The 22226-nt window shown below is 35.1% G+C and overlaps 4 protein-coding genes and 1 pseudogene across 4 annotated transcripts; 2 read left to right on the top strand and 3 right to left on the bottom strand.

The window, feature by feature from the left end:
* Window positions 1-506: 506 nt before the first annotated feature.
* On the top strand, window positions 507-1455 carry LOC108827638 (uncharacterized). The gene is made up of 3 exons (XM_018601075.2): window positions 507-753; window positions 820-1105; window positions 1209-1455. The coding sequence occupies exons 1-3, from the start codon at window positions 620-622 to the stop codon at window positions 1314-1316; spliced, it is 528 nt and encodes a 175-aa protein (XP_018456577.1). The 5' UTR covers window positions 507-619; the 3' UTR covers window positions 1317-1455.
* LOC108827636 (lysine-rich arabinogalactan protein 19) lies at window positions 1379-2331 on the bottom strand. The gene is made up of 2 exons (XM_018601072.2): window positions 1659-2331; window positions 1379-1579 (listed from the first exon to the last, which is right to left on the bottom strand). Exons 1-2 carry the CDS (start codon window positions 2316-2318, stop codon window positions 1481-1483), a joined length of 759 nt encoding a protein of 252 aa, XP_018456574.1. The 5' UTR covers window positions 2319-2331; the 3' UTR covers window positions 1379-1480.
* A 9702-nt stretch (window positions 2332-12033) lies between these two features.
* LOC108827633 (putative phospholipid-transporting ATPase 9) lies at window positions 12034-17893 on the top strand. Its single transcript, XM_018601071.2, has 9 exons — window positions 12034-12840; window positions 13035-13501; window positions 14000-15471; window positions 15546-15822; window positions 15897-15985; window positions 16105-16213; window positions 16302-16736; window positions 16821-17012; window positions 17093-17893. The coding sequence occupies exons 2-9, from the start codon at window positions 13094-13096 to the stop codon at window positions 17720-17722; spliced, it is 3612 nt and encodes a 1203-aa protein (XP_018456573.1). The 5' UTR covers window positions 12034-12840; window positions 13035-13093; the 3' UTR covers window positions 17723-17893.
* Window positions 17894-17971: 78 nt separating this feature from the next.
* Window positions 17972-18928, bottom strand: LOC108827637 (uncharacterized). The gene is made up of 2 exons (XM_056993731.1): window positions 18784-18928; window positions 17972-18330 (listed from the first exon to the last, which is right to left on the bottom strand). Exons 1-2 carry the CDS (start codon window positions 18821-18823, stop codon window positions 17975-17977), a joined length of 396 nt encoding a protein of 131 aa, XP_056849711.1. The 5' UTR covers window positions 18824-18928; the 3' UTR covers window positions 17972-17974.
* On the bottom strand, window positions 18697-22210 carry LOC108827635 (proline-rich receptor-like protein kinase PERK9; annotated as a pseudogene).
* Between the last annotated feature and the right edge of the window lie 16 nt (window positions 22211-22226).

The raw sequence follows: 22226 nt of genomic DNA, 5'->3' as shown, positions 1-22226 counted from the left end.
TCTGAAGGGTTTAATTTTTTTATTTTTGAACTTGACAAAGAAGGGTTATGTAGAGTTAACCAAATGCAAATCCAAATTAGGCGCAAAAAAAAAACGAAGACAAAAGCCAAAAACTTGTAATATTTAGCGTTATTCACTAAAATAATATAGTAATTTGAAAAACATATGTGATATATCTATGTTATTTAAAAATAAACTAATATAATATTTACTTTAAAAATGTATGTTTTGATGGTTTCACACATATAAAGAAAATATATTATTATTTTGATAACTTTATTTTCTGATAAATTATTTCATGATAAAATGTATATAAAATGTTTTAAAAGTAAATTTTTTTTTTTGAAAAAAAAATTTAAAAAACTTTGATCTTTTTTCTTTGTAATGTGCATAAATTTATTTAATTTAAAAAAGAAACCATGATTTTCGTGGGTTTTGCAAATTAATTAGAATGCAAGAACTCTTTTTTATTACAAAACAGAGTTATAGAGTTGTCTATGACGTGGCCGTAGTATCTACGAAACCGTGAAAATCAACGGCGACCGTTCCTCCGTCCTAGAGCTTACCATTTACTTTCCTAACTAGAGGCAAACACCGTGGGACAAGGACACGCAAAAACATGGCGAATACGGTGGCCGGTCTGTCCCCGGTTTATTTTCCGATAAGTCTTAACCGGAAGCCAATTAATTTCCACAAGCCCCATCGTCTCTCCTACCAGCAAAAAAACCCTAAATTGACGGCTCTTCAACAAAGGTCCCAAAGCTTAACTCTTTCCTTTCGTGGGTCAACGAAAGTCTCATCCTTTTACTGTTTCTTCAGGTCAAGAACTGTTCTTGCAATAGATGAAGGACCACGCAAGCAAAGGAATCGGCTGTTCTCTGTTTTAGGGTCTCTCACTGATCCACAAGAAGAAGAAGAAGAAGAAGAAGAAGAAGAAGAAGAAGAAGAAGAAGAAGAATCAAAGGACTCCTCAGAGGTTGCTTCTGTAGATATTAAGCTGCCGAGAAGGAGTTTGCAAGTGGAGTTCAGTTGCAACTCATGCGGAGAGAGAACTAAACGGCTTATCAACCGTTTGGCTTATGAACGTGGCCTTGTCTTTGTCCAGGTAAAGTCTTTTAATTGTCCTGAGAGACAAAACATAGATAGTCATTTGGTTGATTTGATTGTCTTTAAAGTTCTTTTTTTTTTTTTTCTAATTCCTATGGCAGTGTGGTGGATGTCTTAAGCATCATAAACTGGTAGACAATCTTGGTCTCATTGTTGAGTATGACTTCCGCAAAGAAACCTCCAAGGATTCAACTACTGATCAAATTTGATTTGTTTTCTTTCTTTCTTCTTCTTAGATATGATTAGAAATAACATATTTTCCGCAAAGAAATAGAGAAAAAAAATTGTATTATTTTTTGAATTAATGTGTTCGTATACAATGGGGGAAAAATGTAGCTTTTCAAGTGATACATAGGTAAGAAAGCTAGAAACTTTAGGCTGTAATAGCCAGGAGGAGGAGGAGAGTTCCCAGTACGGTGCTGAGACACATTCCTACTCTTCCTTGTAGCTGGTTCAAGGCATTTCCTCCGTTCTGTAAAACCAGAGAATATAGAAAGAAGGTTATATATAATGTAGCGTTAAGAGTTGTAGTTCAGTAAGAGAGGTGTTACCGCGTTCTGAAATGGTGATGGTGCTGGAGCATTGTCCTGGGAATCTGTAAGAACTGGAGGAGATGGAGGGCTTGGGGGAATTGGTGCTGGAGCTGGGGCGTGGTGATGCCTCTTGTGTTTGTGCTTTTTCTTGTGCTTGGCAGGAGCTGGTGCTGGTGGTAGAGTTATTGGTGTAAGCGCTAGAGGCGGTGAAGCTGGTACTGGTGCTGGTGGTGGAGAAGCTGGTGCTGGTGGGGGAGAGGCCGGTGCAGGCGGTGGTGAGACTGTTGGAGCTGAAACTGGCGGGCTTTGTGGTGGTTGTGGAGGCGGAGTTACTGGACTGATTACTGGTGCAGCCTTTGGAGCTGGTGGAGGTGTAGTTGGAGTAACTGCTGGTGGCGGAGTAGCTGAAACGGGGGGAACAACTGTTGTTGGAGGCGGAGCGGTGGTGGTTGGAGGCGGAACGGTGGTTGTTGGAGGCGGAGCAGTGGTTGTTGGAGGTGGAGAAGTGGTTGTTGGAGGAGGAGCAGTGGTGGTTGGAGGTGGAGCAGTGGTGGTTGGAGGAGGAGTACTGATGGTGGAGGTTGCTGGTGAAGCGGCAGGTCCTTGTGCATTGACACTAAAGGGAGAGATAAGAGCAAAAGCTAATAGAAGAGACCAAATGATTGAACTTGAACCCATTGTGTTTGAGTTGGGAAGCTCCAGGGAACAATTGGTGAAGTATTGTTGTGTATATATAAAGCGTTTAGGAGGAGCATTGAGATTTCTTGAAGTTTGGTGCAACGATGGTTAGGTGGTTTAAACAGATCAAGTCTTCATCAGAATGCTACGTTGCTTCTAACTGTAGTCGAGAGAATAGCTGTAATTTCAGGTCATTATTACGCACTAATCAACTAAAAAAACGTGTTAATCATAGACAAAATGGGACCTGATGCTTCCTTCCGACCTAAAACTGGTAACGAGTCTAGATCACACATAACATTTACCATTTTTCACAAATGTAGTGTTCAGTTGAAATTGTGCATTGATGTTACAAGGAATGGCATTACAATGAGCAAAAAGACAGTGGGCATTAATATACAATTTTGATCCTATGAGATGCAAAACGTTTCTAAAGACATAAAAGCGGTAAGGTCTAATGCCATCTTGTTCAGGAGTTTCAATTCAAGGGACAATGATCGGTAGGAGTAGAGTTTGTAAGATTGAAGTCGAGATTAAAAATATATTGGGCTTTGTTGAATTTATTGGGCTTTATCAAATATATTGAAGTGATTAGGCAGATTTTGTAATAATGGGTATATATATTGTTTTTTTTTATAACAGGTTTGGTATTTAAAAAGAAACAAAGATGATACATGCATACAGCCCAGGCCACACAGAATTTGCTACGGGAAAAGGCCCATAGAATAACTTTAAGGTGATGATTGTTTATATAACTTTTTAGTTTTAAATTTTTGGCTTTCACCAAATCAAAAAAAAAAAATGTATTGTATCTTTTAGTTTTTTTTAGATTTAATTTTTGGTTTTTGGTTATTGATTTCCCATATATTTTAGTTTTTTGAAAAAAAAATTGAATGGTGATTTCAGATTTTGTTTTTTTACTTTCTGTTTTAACTAGAATTAATAACAAAAAAAATTGTTTTTAGAAAACAATAAAAATAAGAATTAATTATCTTCTTCAAAAAAAAAAAATTATTTTAAACATTTTAAACGTAATTCATTTTTAGTAATTGATTGCATAATTGCAAATTTAGTATGAGAGAAAGCAATCAAATAAAACTATTTTTGTTCTTTCTTTGGATGTTGAAATTTTTATTATATTATTTTAATAGATTTTATAGATTTTAATGGTGAATAGATGTCTTAGAGTGTGAACGTAGATAGAAAACACATAACCATGAAATAAAGATGAAGTAACTACCATTAAAATTCAAACATTTCTAAAAAAAAACAGAAATATACAAAAACCCATGTCAGCTATAAAACTAGTGAAATCCATATTTTGGTTTTTGCTTACCATTGAACAGTTATTTAAAAAACTTTTTCTATATTAGGAAACTATTTTTTCAAAATCTTGATTGAATAATAAAGTAATTTTTGAGAAACAAAAAACATTTCAAAAACTACAAACAAAACAATCATCCTCTAAGTATTGAGTTAAAATAGAGCAATATTACTAATGTTAGTTAACTGATGAGCAAGTTTTGATAGACCAGAAGTTTTTAGTGCACAAATTGTAGAGAGTGGGTAGTTTTTAATTTCGCATTTCCAAAAAATACCTAGTCCAATAAGAAGTTTTAGAAAGTGACATTCTCAACAAAAAAAAAAATTCTTCAAAAAACAAAAACCCACACACTAGGGAGAAATAGGCCTTAGCATCTGGTCATGAGCTCTTTGGCACATAAAATTCTCCGCGTCCCAAAATAGAGAATGGTATGTGAAATATCAAAATAAACAATAATTGGTACGTGAAATATCTAGTATCATTAAGGCAGATTATTGATCCAATAGCTGTTATATATCTGGTGTATATCACGACGAAAACAATGTTTGTTAGTTTCATAAAGGCGTGATGATATAAGATGGTGATGTCAGTGATGGTTTTGTTATGTGACCTATGTGTATGTATGCATTTTCTAGATAATAGTAAAGAGGTTGGTTAGAAGTAGATGCTAAGGACCGGTGAGATTTGTAGGTAGAGTGACATGCGTTGGACACTAGCCAATTAGGCTTCTCTGTTTGCCTTCCCATTTCGATGCTCTTTTTCTAGTATTGTGGCAGTTAGATTTTACCAACTATTTTTTTCTTATCCCTTATTTTTCCATTTTTTCGTCTTACTCACTTGCTATTCTTTTGTGTGTGGTCCAATTCCATCGTCTTTGCTTTTGTTTATCATTTTCTATTTTTTTCAAAAAAATAATTTTCTTTCACATTTGTTGAACTTAACTCACTTATCGGTATTTGTCTTTCTTAACTTTGGCCCTGCCGCAAATTTTGGGTTTTGTATACGTGTTTAGTTTCATCATTGAAAGAGAGCTCTAGTTGTAGAAATCAGAACATAGTTATCTAGAGCTTAACTGAAACTTACCAAAAAAAGAAAATAAAGCATTTGATGTTTTAAAAATATATTTGAATTCATTGAATATAATCAATACCGTACACATAAATTGAAAAATGGTGATGTCAAAAAAATGAAAAATGGTTAAAGTGTAGCTCCAAAAGTAGTAATAAAATGGAAAGCTTGCTCAAAAAAATGGAAAGCAAAAAAAAAAGATTGAAGAGGCAAAAGAAAATAAGACAACACTAAAGATACACATTGCATCAAAAGGATGACGGAAAAAAAGACCAAAGACGTTGTCCTGACCAAAGTGGTGTGTCCTTAGAGGATTCGAATGGGATGTGTACGTAAAAATATCATCGGAAATGTCGTCCCCGATATGATATTCATACATATGATGATATCAAACAACCTTCCACCAAACTTTATATGGTCCAATAAGTTTGATAATTAAGAGATTACAAAATTAGCACAATCATTAGTCTAAACAAATTCAATAATTAGCGATAGATCTTATATACTATCTAGTTGTAGGTAGCGAGTTTTGTATATCCTTATACGATGTGTTTCCTGTGTTTCGCATTAACATCGGACGATTCCAAACGCTTTTATCAATTGTTTTTATCCCTTGTTGTGTTCGAGAGAAGTTGCTTCACTTTTCTCGCCGTTGGTTTCTTTCCTACATATGTGTTGCATTATTGTTGTTATTGTTTCACAATAAGAAAGGATTGTGTTATTGTTGTTATTGTGTATTTATGTTTGTACAATGTAGACAATATACAAAAAGCAAAAAAACAAAAGAAAATGTCCAGTATACGGAAGTCTAAAAACTAAAATGCTAATCATGATTGAGAAAATAGTAGCATGTTGGCAGTTTCATTAGAATGTTAATAATTAAAGGGTCAACATGCTAACTATTTTCTCAAATCACATTTCATGGAATATTTGTCTCGGTTAACTGAAGATTCTGTAAACCGCGTGGATTTCATCGTCAACATCTTAAAGTGATTATCTTTAGGGAAAAGGTATCGTAAATATCAATCACAACTTTAGGCTATATGGCTACCAACTTTATTTAATTATTCAAGCACCACATGAAGAAACAAAAGTTGTCCACATAATCCAAATATTTCCAGTAAATATCAGTACGAATTCATCACAAATAAATAAATAAACATGGATCTCTTATAACATTTTAAGATTTAATGATAAAAATGTACTTAACCAGCATATCATGGGTTTTTTACTCCCAAAAACTGGAACATCGACTCGATTAATTCATTCGGTTTACTTTGAGTTGGTTTGGTTGCATTCTAACGTTTTCTTTGCTAAGGTTATTAAGGTTGCATCTCGAATCAAAATTTCCAATTTGCTGTGTGTTGTGTTTATCTCGCTGGTATAAAACAGACAAATAATAAATGATGAATACTAAGTATCTATGGTCGATCATTAGTATCTATTAACAAAAAATAATTATGGACTTTAGCTTTCTGTCGGCTCCTACCATCGTCGTGGCAAGCTCCCCTCATTCATGTCAACATCAGTTATTTATTTTCTTCCCGTCAACGTCGATTCATGAATAAATAATCGGTATCATGGATTACTGCCTTACTAATAAATTGTTCATACTTCACACACGTACAAAAATGATTTGACCAAAAAAATAAAAACCACTACAATATTCAAATGTTATGTTTTTTTGTAAACTACAGTATTCAAATGTTGGACACTGTTTTGTAGCCTGCTAGGTTTGATGAATACTTTGGATCATTTTTAGGGAGTATGTGTATCTCTATCATCGTGTTCGAATTATATTTACTGCGTCAATATGTTATAATTCAATTTATGTCTGCTTAATGAAAATTATGGTAGCCTTTGTAAATAATTGACAATAAGGGATAACTGAATAAGACATGATTTGTATTATATATAATTACTGTAGCTGCTCTTGTTTGCATGGAGAATCTTGGGGATATTCCCATGGGAAAATTAGTCTTATTTTCCTTTTTCATGTGGACATTATTGAGAGCGTGACATCTCGTTGCATTTGCATAAAACAAAAATTCATAGTATATTACAACTTTATATAGAAAACTAATTTTTATCATAGATTAGATGTGCCAATATTTACCACAAACTAACGGACCAGTAACTTGAACAGCTACGCAATCGATACTTAGACTAGTGAACCCCACCCAGGAGTCCAGGACTAGATGCAGATTATTTCGTGCCAAATGGCTACCACGCATACAACAGCTCGAGTGTTTCGGTAGGAGAACCAAATAGGTGTTGTTAATCAGAACTTAGGTTCCCTCTTAGATTTTGTCTTTTAAGATTTCTGCTTTATGAATTCAAATATATATATTATACTATTATTTGAGAAATAAATTTGTTGATTTGTCATGCTCTCCATAATTTTAAAATTAAATCATATTTTTTGTTCAACTATTAGTCTTAATAAATAATTTTAATGATTTAAAATACTACAAAATTATAATGATTATATCATAATTAGATTTATATTATATTTACTTTAGTAACATTAGAATACTAAAATGTTATATTTACTTTAGTAATATTAAAATATTGTATATATATATATATTATATGGTTTAATAATATTAAATTGATTCTATTTTAATATTTATGTATATATCAAAAATGAATCATTTATCTTTTAACATAAAGTTCTTAAGACAATCAAAGCTAAAGCTACTAATTATGATAATTTTGAAAAAATGTTGGAAAATAATTCAAAACAAAAGTTAGAACGTTTTTTGTCATCAAAAAGGTTAAAACATTTAAAATATTTATTACCTTTAATAAATAACTAGATTGGATTTTTAATATATAATTACCAATAAATTAAAAACAATTCATTAACAAAATTATAACTATCTAAAAATATTCTATATTATGTTATCCAAAATATTTTAAATCATAATATTTTTAAAATAAATATAAATCTAAGGATATAATTTTATGTATATATGAGCGTTTCAATTTTGTTTTTGCTTGATAAAATATATTTTATTAAAACAAAAACTTTATCGTATATAAAAATATTTAATATTTAATTAATTATTAATTATTTTAAAACACAAAATAATTTATTCTAATGATTTTTTAATTGATAATATATAACATTTACAAATTTTTATAAAATTATTAAGCTCGTAAGTTCGGTCAAAACACCTAGTATATATGAAACTATTCTCTTGATTTCCAATGAGAAACATCTACTTTATTAAAACAGAAGTACACGTATGGATTAACCCTACAAATTGCACAATATTTACGCTTAAATGCCACTGAGAATTAAATTAAACTACCTAATTTAATGCTTGTCTTTTCCAGCTGAGTTAATGTGTTGTCTTAATATAAATTAAGTTACCTATTTTAATGTTGTCTTTTCAGTTGAGTTAATGTGTTGTCCTAATATAAAATTTAATTTTCTTTTTCTACTAAATCAATTTCGAAATTATTTATAATTATATTAATGCTGTCTTTTCAGTTTAATAAATACATTTCCTAATTCTAAATTTACCATATTTAATGATAATAAAAATCGCATATGATATGGTAGGAGATCACTATCTTTTAATATTCGAACCAAAACAATTTTTATGTTAAGTTTAAGTTTTTGCCATACATTATTCAAATTTATTTGTTATATAAATTTTTACTTTTATATTTTAAAATTTTTAATTTTTTAAACAATTCAAATGAGTTATCCGAACGAGAACATGAACCGAAATTATAAATACCAAATGAGGCTAAAACCTTTCACCCCAAAAATTTAAAACCCAAAGAGACCTGAATCAAACCCGAATGAATATCCGAACGCCCATCTCTACTACAAGATATAGAAACTGAATCACTTTATTTATTTTCAAAAAATTATTTTCCATTGATTTTCTCATTAGTCTACAGTAATTATGAAAACTAATTGTCAAAATCCAATCTGAAAATTATTGAACACGTAAGCCCATTTATAATGAATTAGCAGTTAGATCAAATATATATTATATTATATTTCATTTTCTTACAAATTATAATCTTAATTTTTATATGTCACAAATTTGTTAAAAGTCTAACAATTATTTATTCTTACAAATTTTATAAGTAACATATCATGTTTTATAGCATACTAACCATATTGTGTATTTTCATATTTATCATTTAAAAACTTTGTTTGTTATATATCTTACACATACATCTAATCATATAAATGTTAGATTTGTTTAGGTGATCTCCAGTGTCGGTGATACATTTTACGTTAAACGCAAAAATATAAAATTACTTAATTTAATATGATTACATTTACAAATATAACATTTAGTACACCCAAATGAAGATTTAAAATTAAATACCGAGTGTGATTATTTTTTAACAAATTTATATTAATAGAAATTCCAAATATTTGGAATTCGAAAGCATTATGACCCACACCTATACTATTTTCATTAGGATAACTGAATTTATATAAGAATATTTTATTAGAATTTTAATTTTAATTTTTGTTATAACTGCAAAAATTAGTTTTCGATATAAATTTATTATCAAATATTACAAATACATCATTTAATACAAAAAAAAACTAAAAACAGAAAATAAATACCCGTGCGGTCGCACGGGTCAAGATCTAGTGATGCTTTAAAACATAATCAAATATATTTCGATTTCTGAATTGATTTGTTAATTAGGTTAACATTGTATTAGTTTGATTTATCCGGATTAACGCATGTGAAAATACTCCAAACTGCTGACCTTTTCATGTTTAGACAAAATGCATATACAAAGTATTTGAATAAAGTGACATATATAGCAATATATTTATGTGTTGTCACGGTGTAAGAATAAGAATTTAGTATAGATATCCAGACAATAAACAAAATTATCCCAAATTCAGATATTTTGAGAAAACCCCAAATCTTGAATTAGGTCTACGAATCATATAAAAATCTAATCGCTCAGCTTTTTAAACAACTTTCTAAACTACTGGATAAGAGCCATGCAATAAAAAATATTTATTTAATCTATCTTATTAAAACAGAAACATTCTTTTGGACCTAACATTGATTTTGTAAGTTTTTAAATTAAATACACCTTTATACTTTATAGTTAAACATACATTAAATCACTAATGTTCTTTTCTTTATACTACTATCTATGTTTCCAAACAATATACTTATTTCTTTATACTATTATCAATGTTTCCAAACAATATATTTTTTATACTACTATCAATATTTCCAAATAATACAATAATTAATCTTAGTTATTTTATATATCTCATTTTCTCTTTAAAATTTTGTAGAAACGTTATAATTTCATAAATTGTAAAATAATGAACTTTAAAATTTGAATTATAAGATTACAAATTATGAAACTATTACAATTTAAATCCAATTAGATTACATATCGGTCATCCATCAGTTCAATCGGTTAGTCTCGGGTTTTAGTGATTTTTTTTAATATGAATATTTTAAAAATCTAAATTGAATTGTCAGATCTCCGTATTAACCGGTATAATCACAATCGGGTTGAATTTAAAAACACTGATTTAAATGCAAAAATATTTTAAATACACACTCTTTAAAAATTACCAAAATATTTGTTAAGTTATTAGTGAAATTTTTCAGCGTAAAATATTCTGCGCTTCTAAAGCGCGGGTCAAAATCTAGTTTAAATTAAATTGGCATACATCGATGTCATGTCATAAAAAAATGTGAGTCGACCTCTGAACATTTGAGATAAATCATCCGACAGAAACAATGCAAACGTTAGTTGTATGAAGGAAATCGGATGCGTACGCCATTCGCCGTAAAGTGAAATTCGCTTCGTGCCATATGACCAAGTACCACAGATGATCAATTCCCATATATGTGTGATCAATTAATTAACACCAGAAAGGCAGAAACATAAGTTTAGTTTATTTATTTTATTGGTCACTAAGCCGAAGTTGATTGATTGCATAAACGTTTAGAACCATGACCGGATCTTAAACTTTTGGGGCGATCAACATTTACTAAAAACTTTAAATTAAAGAACATAATTTGTATACTTATGTCTATGTATATAAGAATCAATAGTCTTGACTAGAACAGAGCAAACCTAACGATATAGGAAATTAGGAATCAATATGATAGTTCACTATTATGGTAAATTATGAAGTAGGGACCGGTAGGATGTTAACCACGAGGTATTTGTGAACCGGAAATTGCATTTAGTTGAAACTTGAAAGCAATATTCATGCAATAAATGATGCATACCAAACTATACAAAGCCAGTGACATGTTTTATGCATTATACCGAAACTTTTATCAGACTCAACAAAGATAAGTGAATATAAATCTTTACACAACTTGAAACATAATTAACAGATCTTCATCCACACCCACAAATATCCTCAGGTTTTTCTAGCATCACATTCACGATTGGGATTTGTCTTTAACATATGAGACCATGATCCACCTAATATACATTAGACATGGTGTAAAACTGGTCTAGCTATTAAAGCAGCTCATAAGGTATCTCACCAATTAAAATAAAAAACAAATACAATTTTTTTTAAAAGAGTTCTTTATAACAAAAATTTTAAAAAAAGAGGGAGGGTAAAATATTTCAAATGAGATGTCTTAAAATATCTATGAAAACTCTTCTTTACATGTGTCCATACAAGAATGGTTCAAAAATATTTATGTTGTATTTAATTTTAATCAACTAACTAAATTTTATTAAAATTTTATTATTATTATTATTAGTATTATTATTATTAAATCTAGATACTAAGTTGAGATACTTTACTAATAAGATTGCTCTTAAAATAAATATCCTTCTTATTGTAAATATCTAAAAGAGAGCAAAACATGTATCATGCGAATCAACTGTTAAAGACATTTGAAGTCCGATTATAAAATGAAATCCATAAATTATGTGAAATCCAAAATATTAAATAAATTTATAGTGATAAATTTTATATGATTTAAACATACATATATAATAAAATTTAGATAGATTTTATATTTAATTAAAATAGATCTAAATCTTTTGTATATATAACTCTTGTAAATCATTAAGACATAACAATATATTGATAACATTCTCTAGTTCTACACTTCAACCGGAAAAAAATATCTTAAATAAATAAATAAAAACAATTAGTCAAAAAGAAAATGAAGAAAAAGTGATATTAACATTTGTTATTATTGTTTCAAAATGTAGAGTGTGACCTAATTTCTGTAATTAGAATGTGTAACGATGAATACCTTAAGTATCAACAAATGTGGTGCACTTAATAAATACAAATAATTCACTCATCAAAGTAAAGAGAATTAGAAAATTAAATAAAGAAGAAATTCATTCATGCAATAGATGATTTTAGAGAGTGTTTGACCCGCATTTTGTGTGTTGGTCTCACCTTCTCTCTCCGCCACGACGGCGCATCTAATGTTCCTCCAATCGATTCTTCTCCTTCTTCTTCTTCTTTCACCTCTCTAACCAAGATTGTTTCTCACTTTTTTTTCTTTTTTTTTCTCGTATGTTCTTCTGATAATCTGATACTACAATTCTCTTACAGATCATTAGAAGAACATACCCCCAAGAAAAAAAAAAGTCTAGTTTGTTTCCTTCTATTAAATGCTTTTAATTATTTTTTTCTTTATCCAAAGCATTAGAGATTTGCTGTTGTTATTCCCATCAAACATTATTAGTTATTCTAGAAAGGGAACCATGACTTGTCCGAATCTTGGCAGTTTCTCTCTGTTTCTTTCTTCCTCGTCCTCTTTGTCTTCCCAATTTGTTTGGATTGGCAGAAGACCAATCTGGCTATAAATTCATAAATTCCATAAGATCTCTCTCACTCAAGCTCCAGTTTCTTGGCTTATAACATTTAAAAGATCTTATCTTTCTCATAGATCACACCCTTCTTGATCTCAGCTCTCTCACTCACTCAATTTTTTTCTAAATCCATTTCCCCTAGAAAAACAATAACTCTCTTTTTTTTTAGAATAATAACTCTCATTTTCCTGAGAAAGAAATAAAGAAAACAAATTCTAGGTAACCGGAGAGAGTCACAGAAAACGAGGTCGGAGAATATAACCAGTCACGGTCTTGTCTGCCTTTCCCTTCGGTTGGTTTGAGGTCCTGCCTTAAATCGTTTACTGTCTTTTTAATCTTTTTCTTTTAATTTTTTTTTGTCAACATCTTTTTCTTTAATTTAAAAAAGCCAAAAAAAGAAAACTTTTATTTTTCTTCGTTTTTAAAATGTTCTCGCGGGTATTAAAATAATAATTCAGTTGTGTCTGAAAAACAAATTTTGTTTTTGTACTTTTCAGGGTTTCTTGAATATCTCAGAAAGATTCGAACTTTTCTGGTCTTCTGTAGAGATCTCTCAATGGCAGGAAGTGGACTAAAGAAACGAAGAAGGAGAAGACTACACTTAAGCAAACTCTACACACTCACATGCACTCAAGCATTTTTCAAGCAAGACCACTCTCAGATCGGAGGACCCGGTTACTCTCGTCTCGTCTTCATCAACGAACCTGATTCACCCGAAGCTGACACGAGCAGCTACAGTGACAACTACGTGAGAACCACCAAGTACACTCTCGCCACTTTCTTACCCAAATCACTCTTCGAGCAGTTCAGAAGAGTAGCAAACTTCTACTTCTTGGTCACCGGCGTCTTGTCTTTCACTCCCCTTGCTCCTTACACTGCTGCTAGCGCCATTTTCCCTCTCCTTTTCGTTATTGGTGCTACTATGGTTAAAGAAGGTGTTGAAGATTGGCGCCGCAACAAGCAGGTATATACCTCTTTGATTCTTTTCTTTCTCTCAAATCTTATGGTTTATAGAAGGTTATTGTTTAGACCCAACCGGTTTTTTGAACACCTGAACCAATTATTTAAAAATCGGATTGAAAGCCAGTTTACTGACTAGACCGATTTTTAGAACACTTGTCTTGTTTTGAATCTGAAAAATGTATGAAAATATAAAATATTCAATAAATTGCTAGGTGGTGGTTAGTCGCATTAGGGAAGGTTATTGTTTAGACCAGTTTTTACAACACTTGTCTTGTTCTGAATCTGAGAGTGTCTGAAAATATAAAATGTCCAATAAATTGCTAGGTGGTGGTTAGTCGTATTATAGAAGATTATTGTTTAGACCGATTTTTTTTGAAAATTCAGACTATTTTTTTTTTTAAGAATATGTTGAAAAAATTGTTTGGTTCAGACTAATTCAGACTAACTCTGTTCTGAATCTGGAGAGTGTCTGAAAATATAGAATCTTTGTCTTTTTTAGGATATTGAGGTGAATAATAGGAAAGTTAAAGTGCATAGAGGAGATGGGAACTTTAATTCCAAGGAGTGGAAGACTTTAAGCGTTGGAGATATAGTGAAGGTAGAGAAGAACCAGTTCTTCCCTGCAGATCTTGTTCTGCTCTCATCTAGCTACGAGGACGCTATTTGCTACGTTGAGACGATGAACCTAGACGGTGAGACCAATCTCAAAGTCAAGCAAGGACTAGAAGTGACTTCTTCCTCGAGGGAAGACTTTAACTTCAAGGGCTTCGAGGCTTTTGTCAAATGCGAGGACCCAAACGCCAACTTGTACTCCTTTGTTGGCACCATGGAGCTCAAAGGCTCCAAGTACCCTCTCTCACCTCAGCAGCTTCTTCTCAGAGACTCAAAGCTCAGGAACACCGAGTTCATCTTCGGAGCGGTTATCTTCACCGGTCACGACACAAAGGTAATACAGAACTCAACTGATCCTCCTTCCAAGAGAAGCATGATCGAGAGAAAGATGGATAAGATCATCTACCTCATGTTCTTCATGGTGGTGTTGATGTCATTCATTGGCTCTGTCATCTTTGGAGTCACGACAAGAGATGATCTCAAGGAGGGAGGTGTGGTGAAGAGATGGTACTTGAGACCAGACAGCTCTAGCATCTTCTTTGACTCCAGAAGAGCTCCCGTGGCTGCCTTCTATCACTTCCTGACCGCGGCTATGTTATACAGCTACTTCATTCCGATATCTCTATACGTCTCGATAGAGATTGTCAAAGTACTTCAGAGCATATTCATCAACCAGGACATCCACATGTACTACGAGGAAGCCAACAAGCCAGCTCGTGCAAGAACCTCGAATCTCAACGAGGAGCTCGGTCAGGTTGACACGGTTCTCTCCGACAAGACGGGGACGCTGACTTGCAACTCCATGGAGTTCATCAAGTGCTCTGTCGCCGGGACGGCTTACGGCCGCGGCGTCACTGAAGTTGAGATGGCTATGGGAAGGAGGAAAGGCTCTCCGTTGGTGTTACAGAGCAATGAGGAGTGTTATAGCAAAGAGGGGTTTGCTTTTGTTGAAGAACCACCAACGGTGAAGGGATTCAACTTCAGAGATGAAAGGGTAATGAATGGGAACTGGGTCACTGAGCCTCACGCTGACGTCATTCAGAAGTTTTTTAGGTTGCTTGCCGTGTGCCATACGGTGATACCTGAAGTGGATGAAGAGACTGAGAAGATCTCTTATGAAGCTGAGTCACCTGATGAAGCGGCTTTTGTTATTGCAGCAAGGGAGCTTGGGTTTGAGTTCTATAACAGAACTCAAACTACTATATCTGTGAGAGAGCTTGATCTTGTGTCTGGCAAACGAGTTGAGAGGTTGTACAAAGTCATGAACGTTCTTGAGTTCAACAGCACAAGGAAAAGGATGTCAGTGATAGTGCAGGATGGAGATGGGAAACTTTTACTACTTTGTAAAGGAGCAGACAAGTAAGTGTTGTGACCTTTTGACTTCAGACATTATCTTCCTTTTGAACTTACTTTTGTTTTGTTTCTTGGACCAGTGTTATGTTTGAGAGACTTTCCAAGAATGGTAGAGAGTTTGAGGTGGAAACAAGGGACCATGTGAACGAGTACGCAGATGCAGGGCTGAGAACTTTGATACTTGCATACCGTGAACTCGGCGAGAAAGAATACAAAGATTTCAATGAGAGGATCAGTGAAGCCAAGAGCTCGGTTAGTGCTGATAGAGAATCATTGATAGAGGAAGTCACAGAGAGAGTTGAGAAAGACTTGATCCTTCTTGGAGCTACTGCTGTTGAGGATAAACTCCAAAATGGAGTAAGCAAGCCATATTTTAATAATCATTTTAGAGTATTAAAAAAAACACTTTTAATCATTGATTTATTTTTCAGGTACCTGATTGCATTGACAAGCTTGCACAAGCAGGAATCAAGATTTGGGTTTTAACTGGTGATAAAATGGAGACTGCTATCAATATTGGGTATCTATTTCTGGGTATCACCTACTCTTTGAGTTCATTCATGCATATAGTTTTTTTTTGTTTTATTGTTTAGTCTCTCCACACTATGAACTCTTTTTGTATGTATATATCTTTGACAGGTTCGCCAGTAGTTTGCTCAGACAAGACATGAAACAGATCATAATCAACTTAGAGACCCCTGAAATCCACTCACTAGAGAAAACTGGAGAGAAAGATGCCATTGCAAAGGTAAACAAAAAAAAAACATTGTTTAAGTTCTTCAGAAGACTATGTATAGATGTAATTAATCAAAAGTGGTTTGTTTGATTTCTTGCAGGCATCAAAAGAGAATGTCTTATTGCAGATAATCAACGGAAAGGGTCAGCTAAAGTATGGTGGTGGGAACTCTGATGCTTTTGCTTTGATCATTGATGGGAAGTCACTTGCTTACGCCTTGGATGATGACATAAAACACATCTTCTTAGAGCTAGCCGTTGGCTGTGCTTCTGTCATTTGCTGCCGTTCATCACCAAAACAGAAAGCTCTAGTGACAAGGCTAGTAAAATCCGGAACCGGTAAAACAACATTAGCTATTGGTGATGGTGCAAATGATGTTGGGATGCTTCAAGAAGCAGATATAGGTGTTGGCATCAGCGGCGTGGAAGGCATGCAGGCTGTAATGTCAAGCGACATTGCTATTGCTCAGTTTAGATATCTGGAACGTTTGTTACTAGTCCATGGACACTGGTGTTACAGGCGCATCTCAACAATGGTATGTACATGTCTCTCTCTCTCTTAACATAATCTAAAGCCTCTTTTTGGACTGACTAATATAGTTTTGTCTAATGTCACACAGATTTGCTACTTCTTCTACAAGAACATTACATTTGGTTTCACACTCTTCTTGTATGAAGCCTACACAACATTCTCATCAACACCTGCTTACAACGACTGGTTCCTATCTCTTTACAATGTTTGCTTCTCCTCCCTTCCGGTCATTGCTCTAGGCGTCTTCGACCAAGATGTATCTGCTCGGTACTGTCTCAAGGTAAACTTTGTTTTTTTGCATTGCATCAAAACAGCTCACATGTCAAACAATGTGTTTACCAAACTCTTTGTCTTTGGCAGTTTCCACTGTTGTACCAAGAAGGTGTGCAGAACGTTCTCTTCAGCTGGAGGAGGATACTTGGCTGGATGTTCAACGGATTCTACAGCGCATTAATCATCTTCTTCCTCTGCAAAAGCTCACTCCACTCTCAAGCTTTCAACCACCAAGGGAAAACCCCTGGGAAGGAGATCTTAGGAGGGACAATGTACACATGCATCGTCTGGGTTGTGAACTTGCAGATGGCACTAGCCATCAGCTACTTCACACTCATCCAACACATCGTCATATGGGGCTCCATCCTCGTCTGGTACCTCTTCATGACCGTGTACGGAGAGTTTCCAGCGAGTGTATCAACCAGTGCGTATAGAGTCTTTGTCGAAGCTCTGGCGCCATCGCTCTCTTACTGGGTCATCACTCTCTTTGTGGTTGTCTCAACTCTGCTGCCGTACTTCATCTACTCTGCGGTTCAGATGAGGTTCTTCCCAATGTACCATGGGATGATACAGTGGCTAAGGTATGAGGGTCAGTGTAATGACCCTGAGTACTGTGATATGGTGAGGCAGAGATCAATAAGGCCTACAACCGTTGGGTTCACCGCGAGATTAGAAGCTAAAAAGAGATCAGTGAGGAGATCAGAGCCTGAGTCATGATGACAATATAACCATTTCCAAAACTGACTTGCAAGGACGTTACGTACATATAAATAGCTTCTTGCTTCAGACCTGGTGTTTGTACATTCTGATTCTTGCTGCCTTGCCTGATTAACCAAAGTAGATTCTTACAGTGAACTGTGAAGATTACACACCAGTAGAGAGATAGCCAGTGGTTTGCATCTAAGTTATATATATACAGCTTTGTGTCCTCTTAAAGACATCTTGTGTGATCAATGATAGGAATGATCATTATTGGTTTCTTGCTATTTCATATTGTGAGTTTCCGAAGTCTAAATCGTTGTTTGTAGTCTCTCCATGACGCCAGAAACTCCCAAACACAAACTCTCCTTCCATGGAAAGTTCATGCAACATCTCCTCAATATCTTCCATGCAACTAACTCTGGAGACATCACCAGACAAACGCTCCTCTTCTCTGCAACTTATCTCATCCTTTGCAGGTAGGAGGAATCTTCTCTTCTTTCTTCTGAGCCTCCTGATCACAAACCTCTTCATCTTGTGAGCAACTTTAGATGGAAACTTGAAGAAGAGGAAGATAAAGACTTGTAGGATAAAGCACTCGCAGCAGCAGCAGAGGACAACACAATCTGCTGCAAAAGCACCACAATCTTGTTCCATTATTATTCTTGATGGACATTGGAACTGTTTAGGTAAAAAACAACAAAGATATAAAGGAAGGAAGACGGAAACATAGAGTAAGAGGTTACATAGGATTGTGTCAAAAGGAATATATGTTACTTTGCCAATATTGGTATCAAACAATGCAACGCAAAGCAACGTCCCATGTGTTTGTTTTTTTGTTCATAACTGTATGAAAAAATCCACATGGGATCTTTAGACAACTTCTAAAAAGCATTGTTTAGGTATCTTGGACGTCAAAGCAAACTAACAATCTTTCCTTTGATTTATACTCTTCTCCTTGTTGATTTATCATTACGTATAAGAATGAGATATGGCGCAGAATATGCAAAAACTTGAAGGTAAAATATCAAAAAAAAAAAAAATAGATACAAAAAGTACTTTAATGTAAGAAACAAAACCTCTCTTGTTCAAGAACATAACTAAACCCTTATTGCTCATCTTCCTCTACTACCACATGCTCCTCTGTTTCTGCAAAGTGTATTTGGTAAGTCTCTTTAGTTTCACAAAATAGACAAAGAACATGAACTTAAAACAAAAGGAGATTCGTACTGTTTTGAGCACTCAAGGAGGTTCTGCTGCCATTAAGAGATGTGTGGAGCTTTTTTCAGACAAAACTTGGATGTTTTCTTGATGGTGTTTTGTTGCTCAGGAGATCAAAAAGAAAATCTTGTGTATAGATAAATATTTACACGTTTTGGTCTCTGCTGTTGTAACTAGTATGTGTGAAAAAATCTGTACTGTAGTTTTGGCTACCAAATGCCATTCTTCTGAACAATCTTATCTCTGCCGACTGTTGAGCTGAGTGAAAGACCTCGCTTTCACCTAGTCTCATCCCATTGGTGAGATCTTCCGCAGACAAACTCTCAAGAGCTCTCACAATCTGCAAAAATAAAAAAACATTTCAAGATTCATTTTAAAAAAAAAAACTCTTTTGAGAGTAAGTAAACAAGAAGAGAAAAATGTTTATGTTACTTGTCCCATCCGGGGCCTCTTGGCAGCTGAATAGCGAACACAGGCTCCTGCTGCTTCAATCATCCTAAACATTTCGGAGTCCACATAGTTTCCTCCAAGCTTAGGATCTGCTAAAGAACCGAACTCCTCGGTTTCTAAGGCATGACTTATCAGAGGCCGTGCCTGAAACAACAGCAACATAGATGGAAACAGGTTTAAAGGACTAATCTGTTTAGGAAGGTTCGAAGGTGTGTGTGTGTGTACCCATTCGACAAGGCTCTCTTCATCAAGTGGTTGGGATGTATCAACAGGTTTACGTCCAGTGATTAACTCTAGAAGAACAACTCCAAAGGAGTATACATCTGATTTCTCTGTTAGTTTCCCACTTGATGCATATTCAGGAGCCAAGTAGCTGAATATAACAACACATTTCAACTAAGATAGCAATGTATGTAGTGGGGCCCTTTAATCAAAGTAAGACAAAGCAAGAACGTACCCAAATGTTCCCATAACCCTTGTGGTGATATGAGTGTTACAGTCTAGAGCTAATCTTGCAAGACCAAAGTCAGAAACCTACAAGAGGAGAGTTTGAGAGATTTTTAGATATTTTTTCAATGTCACCATATTTAAGGTTTAAGACTAATGTGTTTACCCTAGCATCAAAGTTGTCCTCTAACAGAATGTTAGACGACTTAATGTCCCTGTGAATGATACGAGGATGACCTGACAAAAAAAAATAGACATCTCCAGTAAGAATGGTCAAATGGTTTAAGACTTAGTGAGCAGAGAAACATTAACTTACAATCTTCATGGAGGTAAGTTAGTCCACGAGCCGCACCAGCAGCGATTCTAACACGTGTCACCCAGTCCAGAACCTCTTTGGACTTACAATGAAGGTGGAAGTAAAGGTCGTTGTTAGAGACAAAATCATAAATAAGCAATCTACGGTCATCGGAGATGCAATGTCCCACGATGGAAACCAAATGACGGTGATGGATTCTTGTGAGGGTCTCGACCTCAGCTTTGAACTCACGGTCGCCTTGTCCTCCACCGACTTTAAGTTGTTTCACAGCTACGACTCTCCCATCTGGTAACACTCCTTTGTAGACGCAGCCGAACCCACCTTCACCTAGAAGATTCTCTTGCGAGAAACCGTTTGTTGCCTTGAGGAGTTCTTGGTATGAGAACAAGGCCTTTGAGTTGCCCAAGCCGCCTGATTCTGATTGTGGTGCAGATGAATGGGTTGTTCTAAAGAAAGCTGAGTCTGTGCGCATATGGGAATGATAAAAAAAGTCAAGAGACGAGAAAGAGATGGTGGTGACGTGTTAAGGAAAGCTAATATACCTGATCTTGGAGAAGAGGAGCTGATGTAGCCGCCACTGCTAACAGCTGAGAGACGTTTTTCTCGTCTTCTTATGCACCAGACAAGGAGGGCAAATGAGAGTGAAGAACACAAGAGTGGCTGCGAGGGTGATGCCAAGGATAGGTCCAGTACCGATGCCACTACTAGTAGTACTATGAGGAGGAGCAATAGGAGGAGAAAAGAATGTTGGTGGTGGCAAAGAATCTGAATGCGATGGAGTAGTATACTCTAGTGGTGGAGGAGGAGTGTAAATGGGACGATCTGAAGGAGGAGGAGATTGAACGGGACGCTCTAGTGGTGAGGCTGGTGGTGAAGGCGAAGATTGTGGAGGAAGAACAGATAAAGGAGGTGGAGGGGAAGAAGGTAATGGTGGGGATGATGCAGGTGGTGGAGGAGGAGAGGGTTGCGGTGGCTGCACCGACGGTGGCGGCGGTGGAATTGAAGGAGGAGGAGGTGAAGGGATCACTGGCTGTGGAGGTGGGGAAGAGGTCTCAGGTGGTTTTGGAAGAGGAGGAGGTGATCCATTTGGTGGTGAGGTTGTAACCGGAGGAGGAGGTGATCCACTTGGTGGGGAGGTTGTAACCGGAGGAGGAGATCCGTTTGGTGGCGGTGGTGATGGAGTGGGCGGCGATGTCACTTGCGGTGGTGGAGACTGAGTTGACGGTGGCGACCTGGCTTTGCTAGTCGGAAGTAAATCGCTCAACGGCGGAGAAGCCACCGGCGGAGGAGACTGAAACGACGGTGGCAAATTGGCATTGTTTCTCGGAAGAGAATTACTCAACGGTGGAGAAACCACCGGCGGAGGAGACTGAGAGGACGGTGGCGAAGTGACATTGCTACTCGGAAGAGAATTGCTTAACGATGGAGACGCCACCGGCGGGGGAGACGGAGACGACGGTGGTGAAGGCACCGGTGGAGGCGGAGGAGACGGAGACGACGGTGGTGAAGCCACTGGTGGAGGCGGCGGAGAAATAGAAATCGGAGGTTGTGCCGGCGTTGTTGCCATCTAAAATTCCGACAACAACAAATCTACTGTCTGATCACCGACAAGCTTCTGGTTCCACCAAAAAAAATAAAAAAAATTCAATTCCTCATATCAAATATTGAAATTCTCAAAGAAACAAAGCAGAGTTGAACGATCACACAACGCAAAACATAGAAGAACAAAACATTTACCAATCAAAATACACTTAACGTGTAGAAGGGGGTAACTTTCGAGGACAGATCACACACAGCTTTTAACTTACTCAATCCACAAAGCTTCAAAGATCACTCAGACAAAACCAGATCTCTTGGTTTCAAACTTAGATTCTTGAATCTGTAACAATGGATCACATTTATCATTTACTTCCGGGCTTCAAAACAAGAAGTAAATTCTGGAGACAAAAGTTACTGCGTGTTTCCTGGGAATACTTCAATGCTACGTCAAGACCAACGGTCAAAGAAAAATCCAGGTTGTAATTTCTTTTCTTATAAGGAAATTTATAAAGTTATAAACCAAAACCTGTATAATCAAATTACACTAAT

The sequence above is a fragment of the Raphanus sativus genome, chromosome 9 (assembly GCF_000801105.2).
Source record: "Raphanus sativus cultivar WK10039 chromosome 9, ASM80110v3, whole genome shotgun sequence".
Classification (NCBI taxonomy): Eukaryota; Viridiplantae; Streptophyta; class Magnoliopsida; order Brassicales; family Brassicaceae; genus Raphanus; species Raphanus sativus.
Note: the sequence above shows the minus strand (reverse complement) of the source record. Positions and strands in the feature narration are given on the sequence as shown.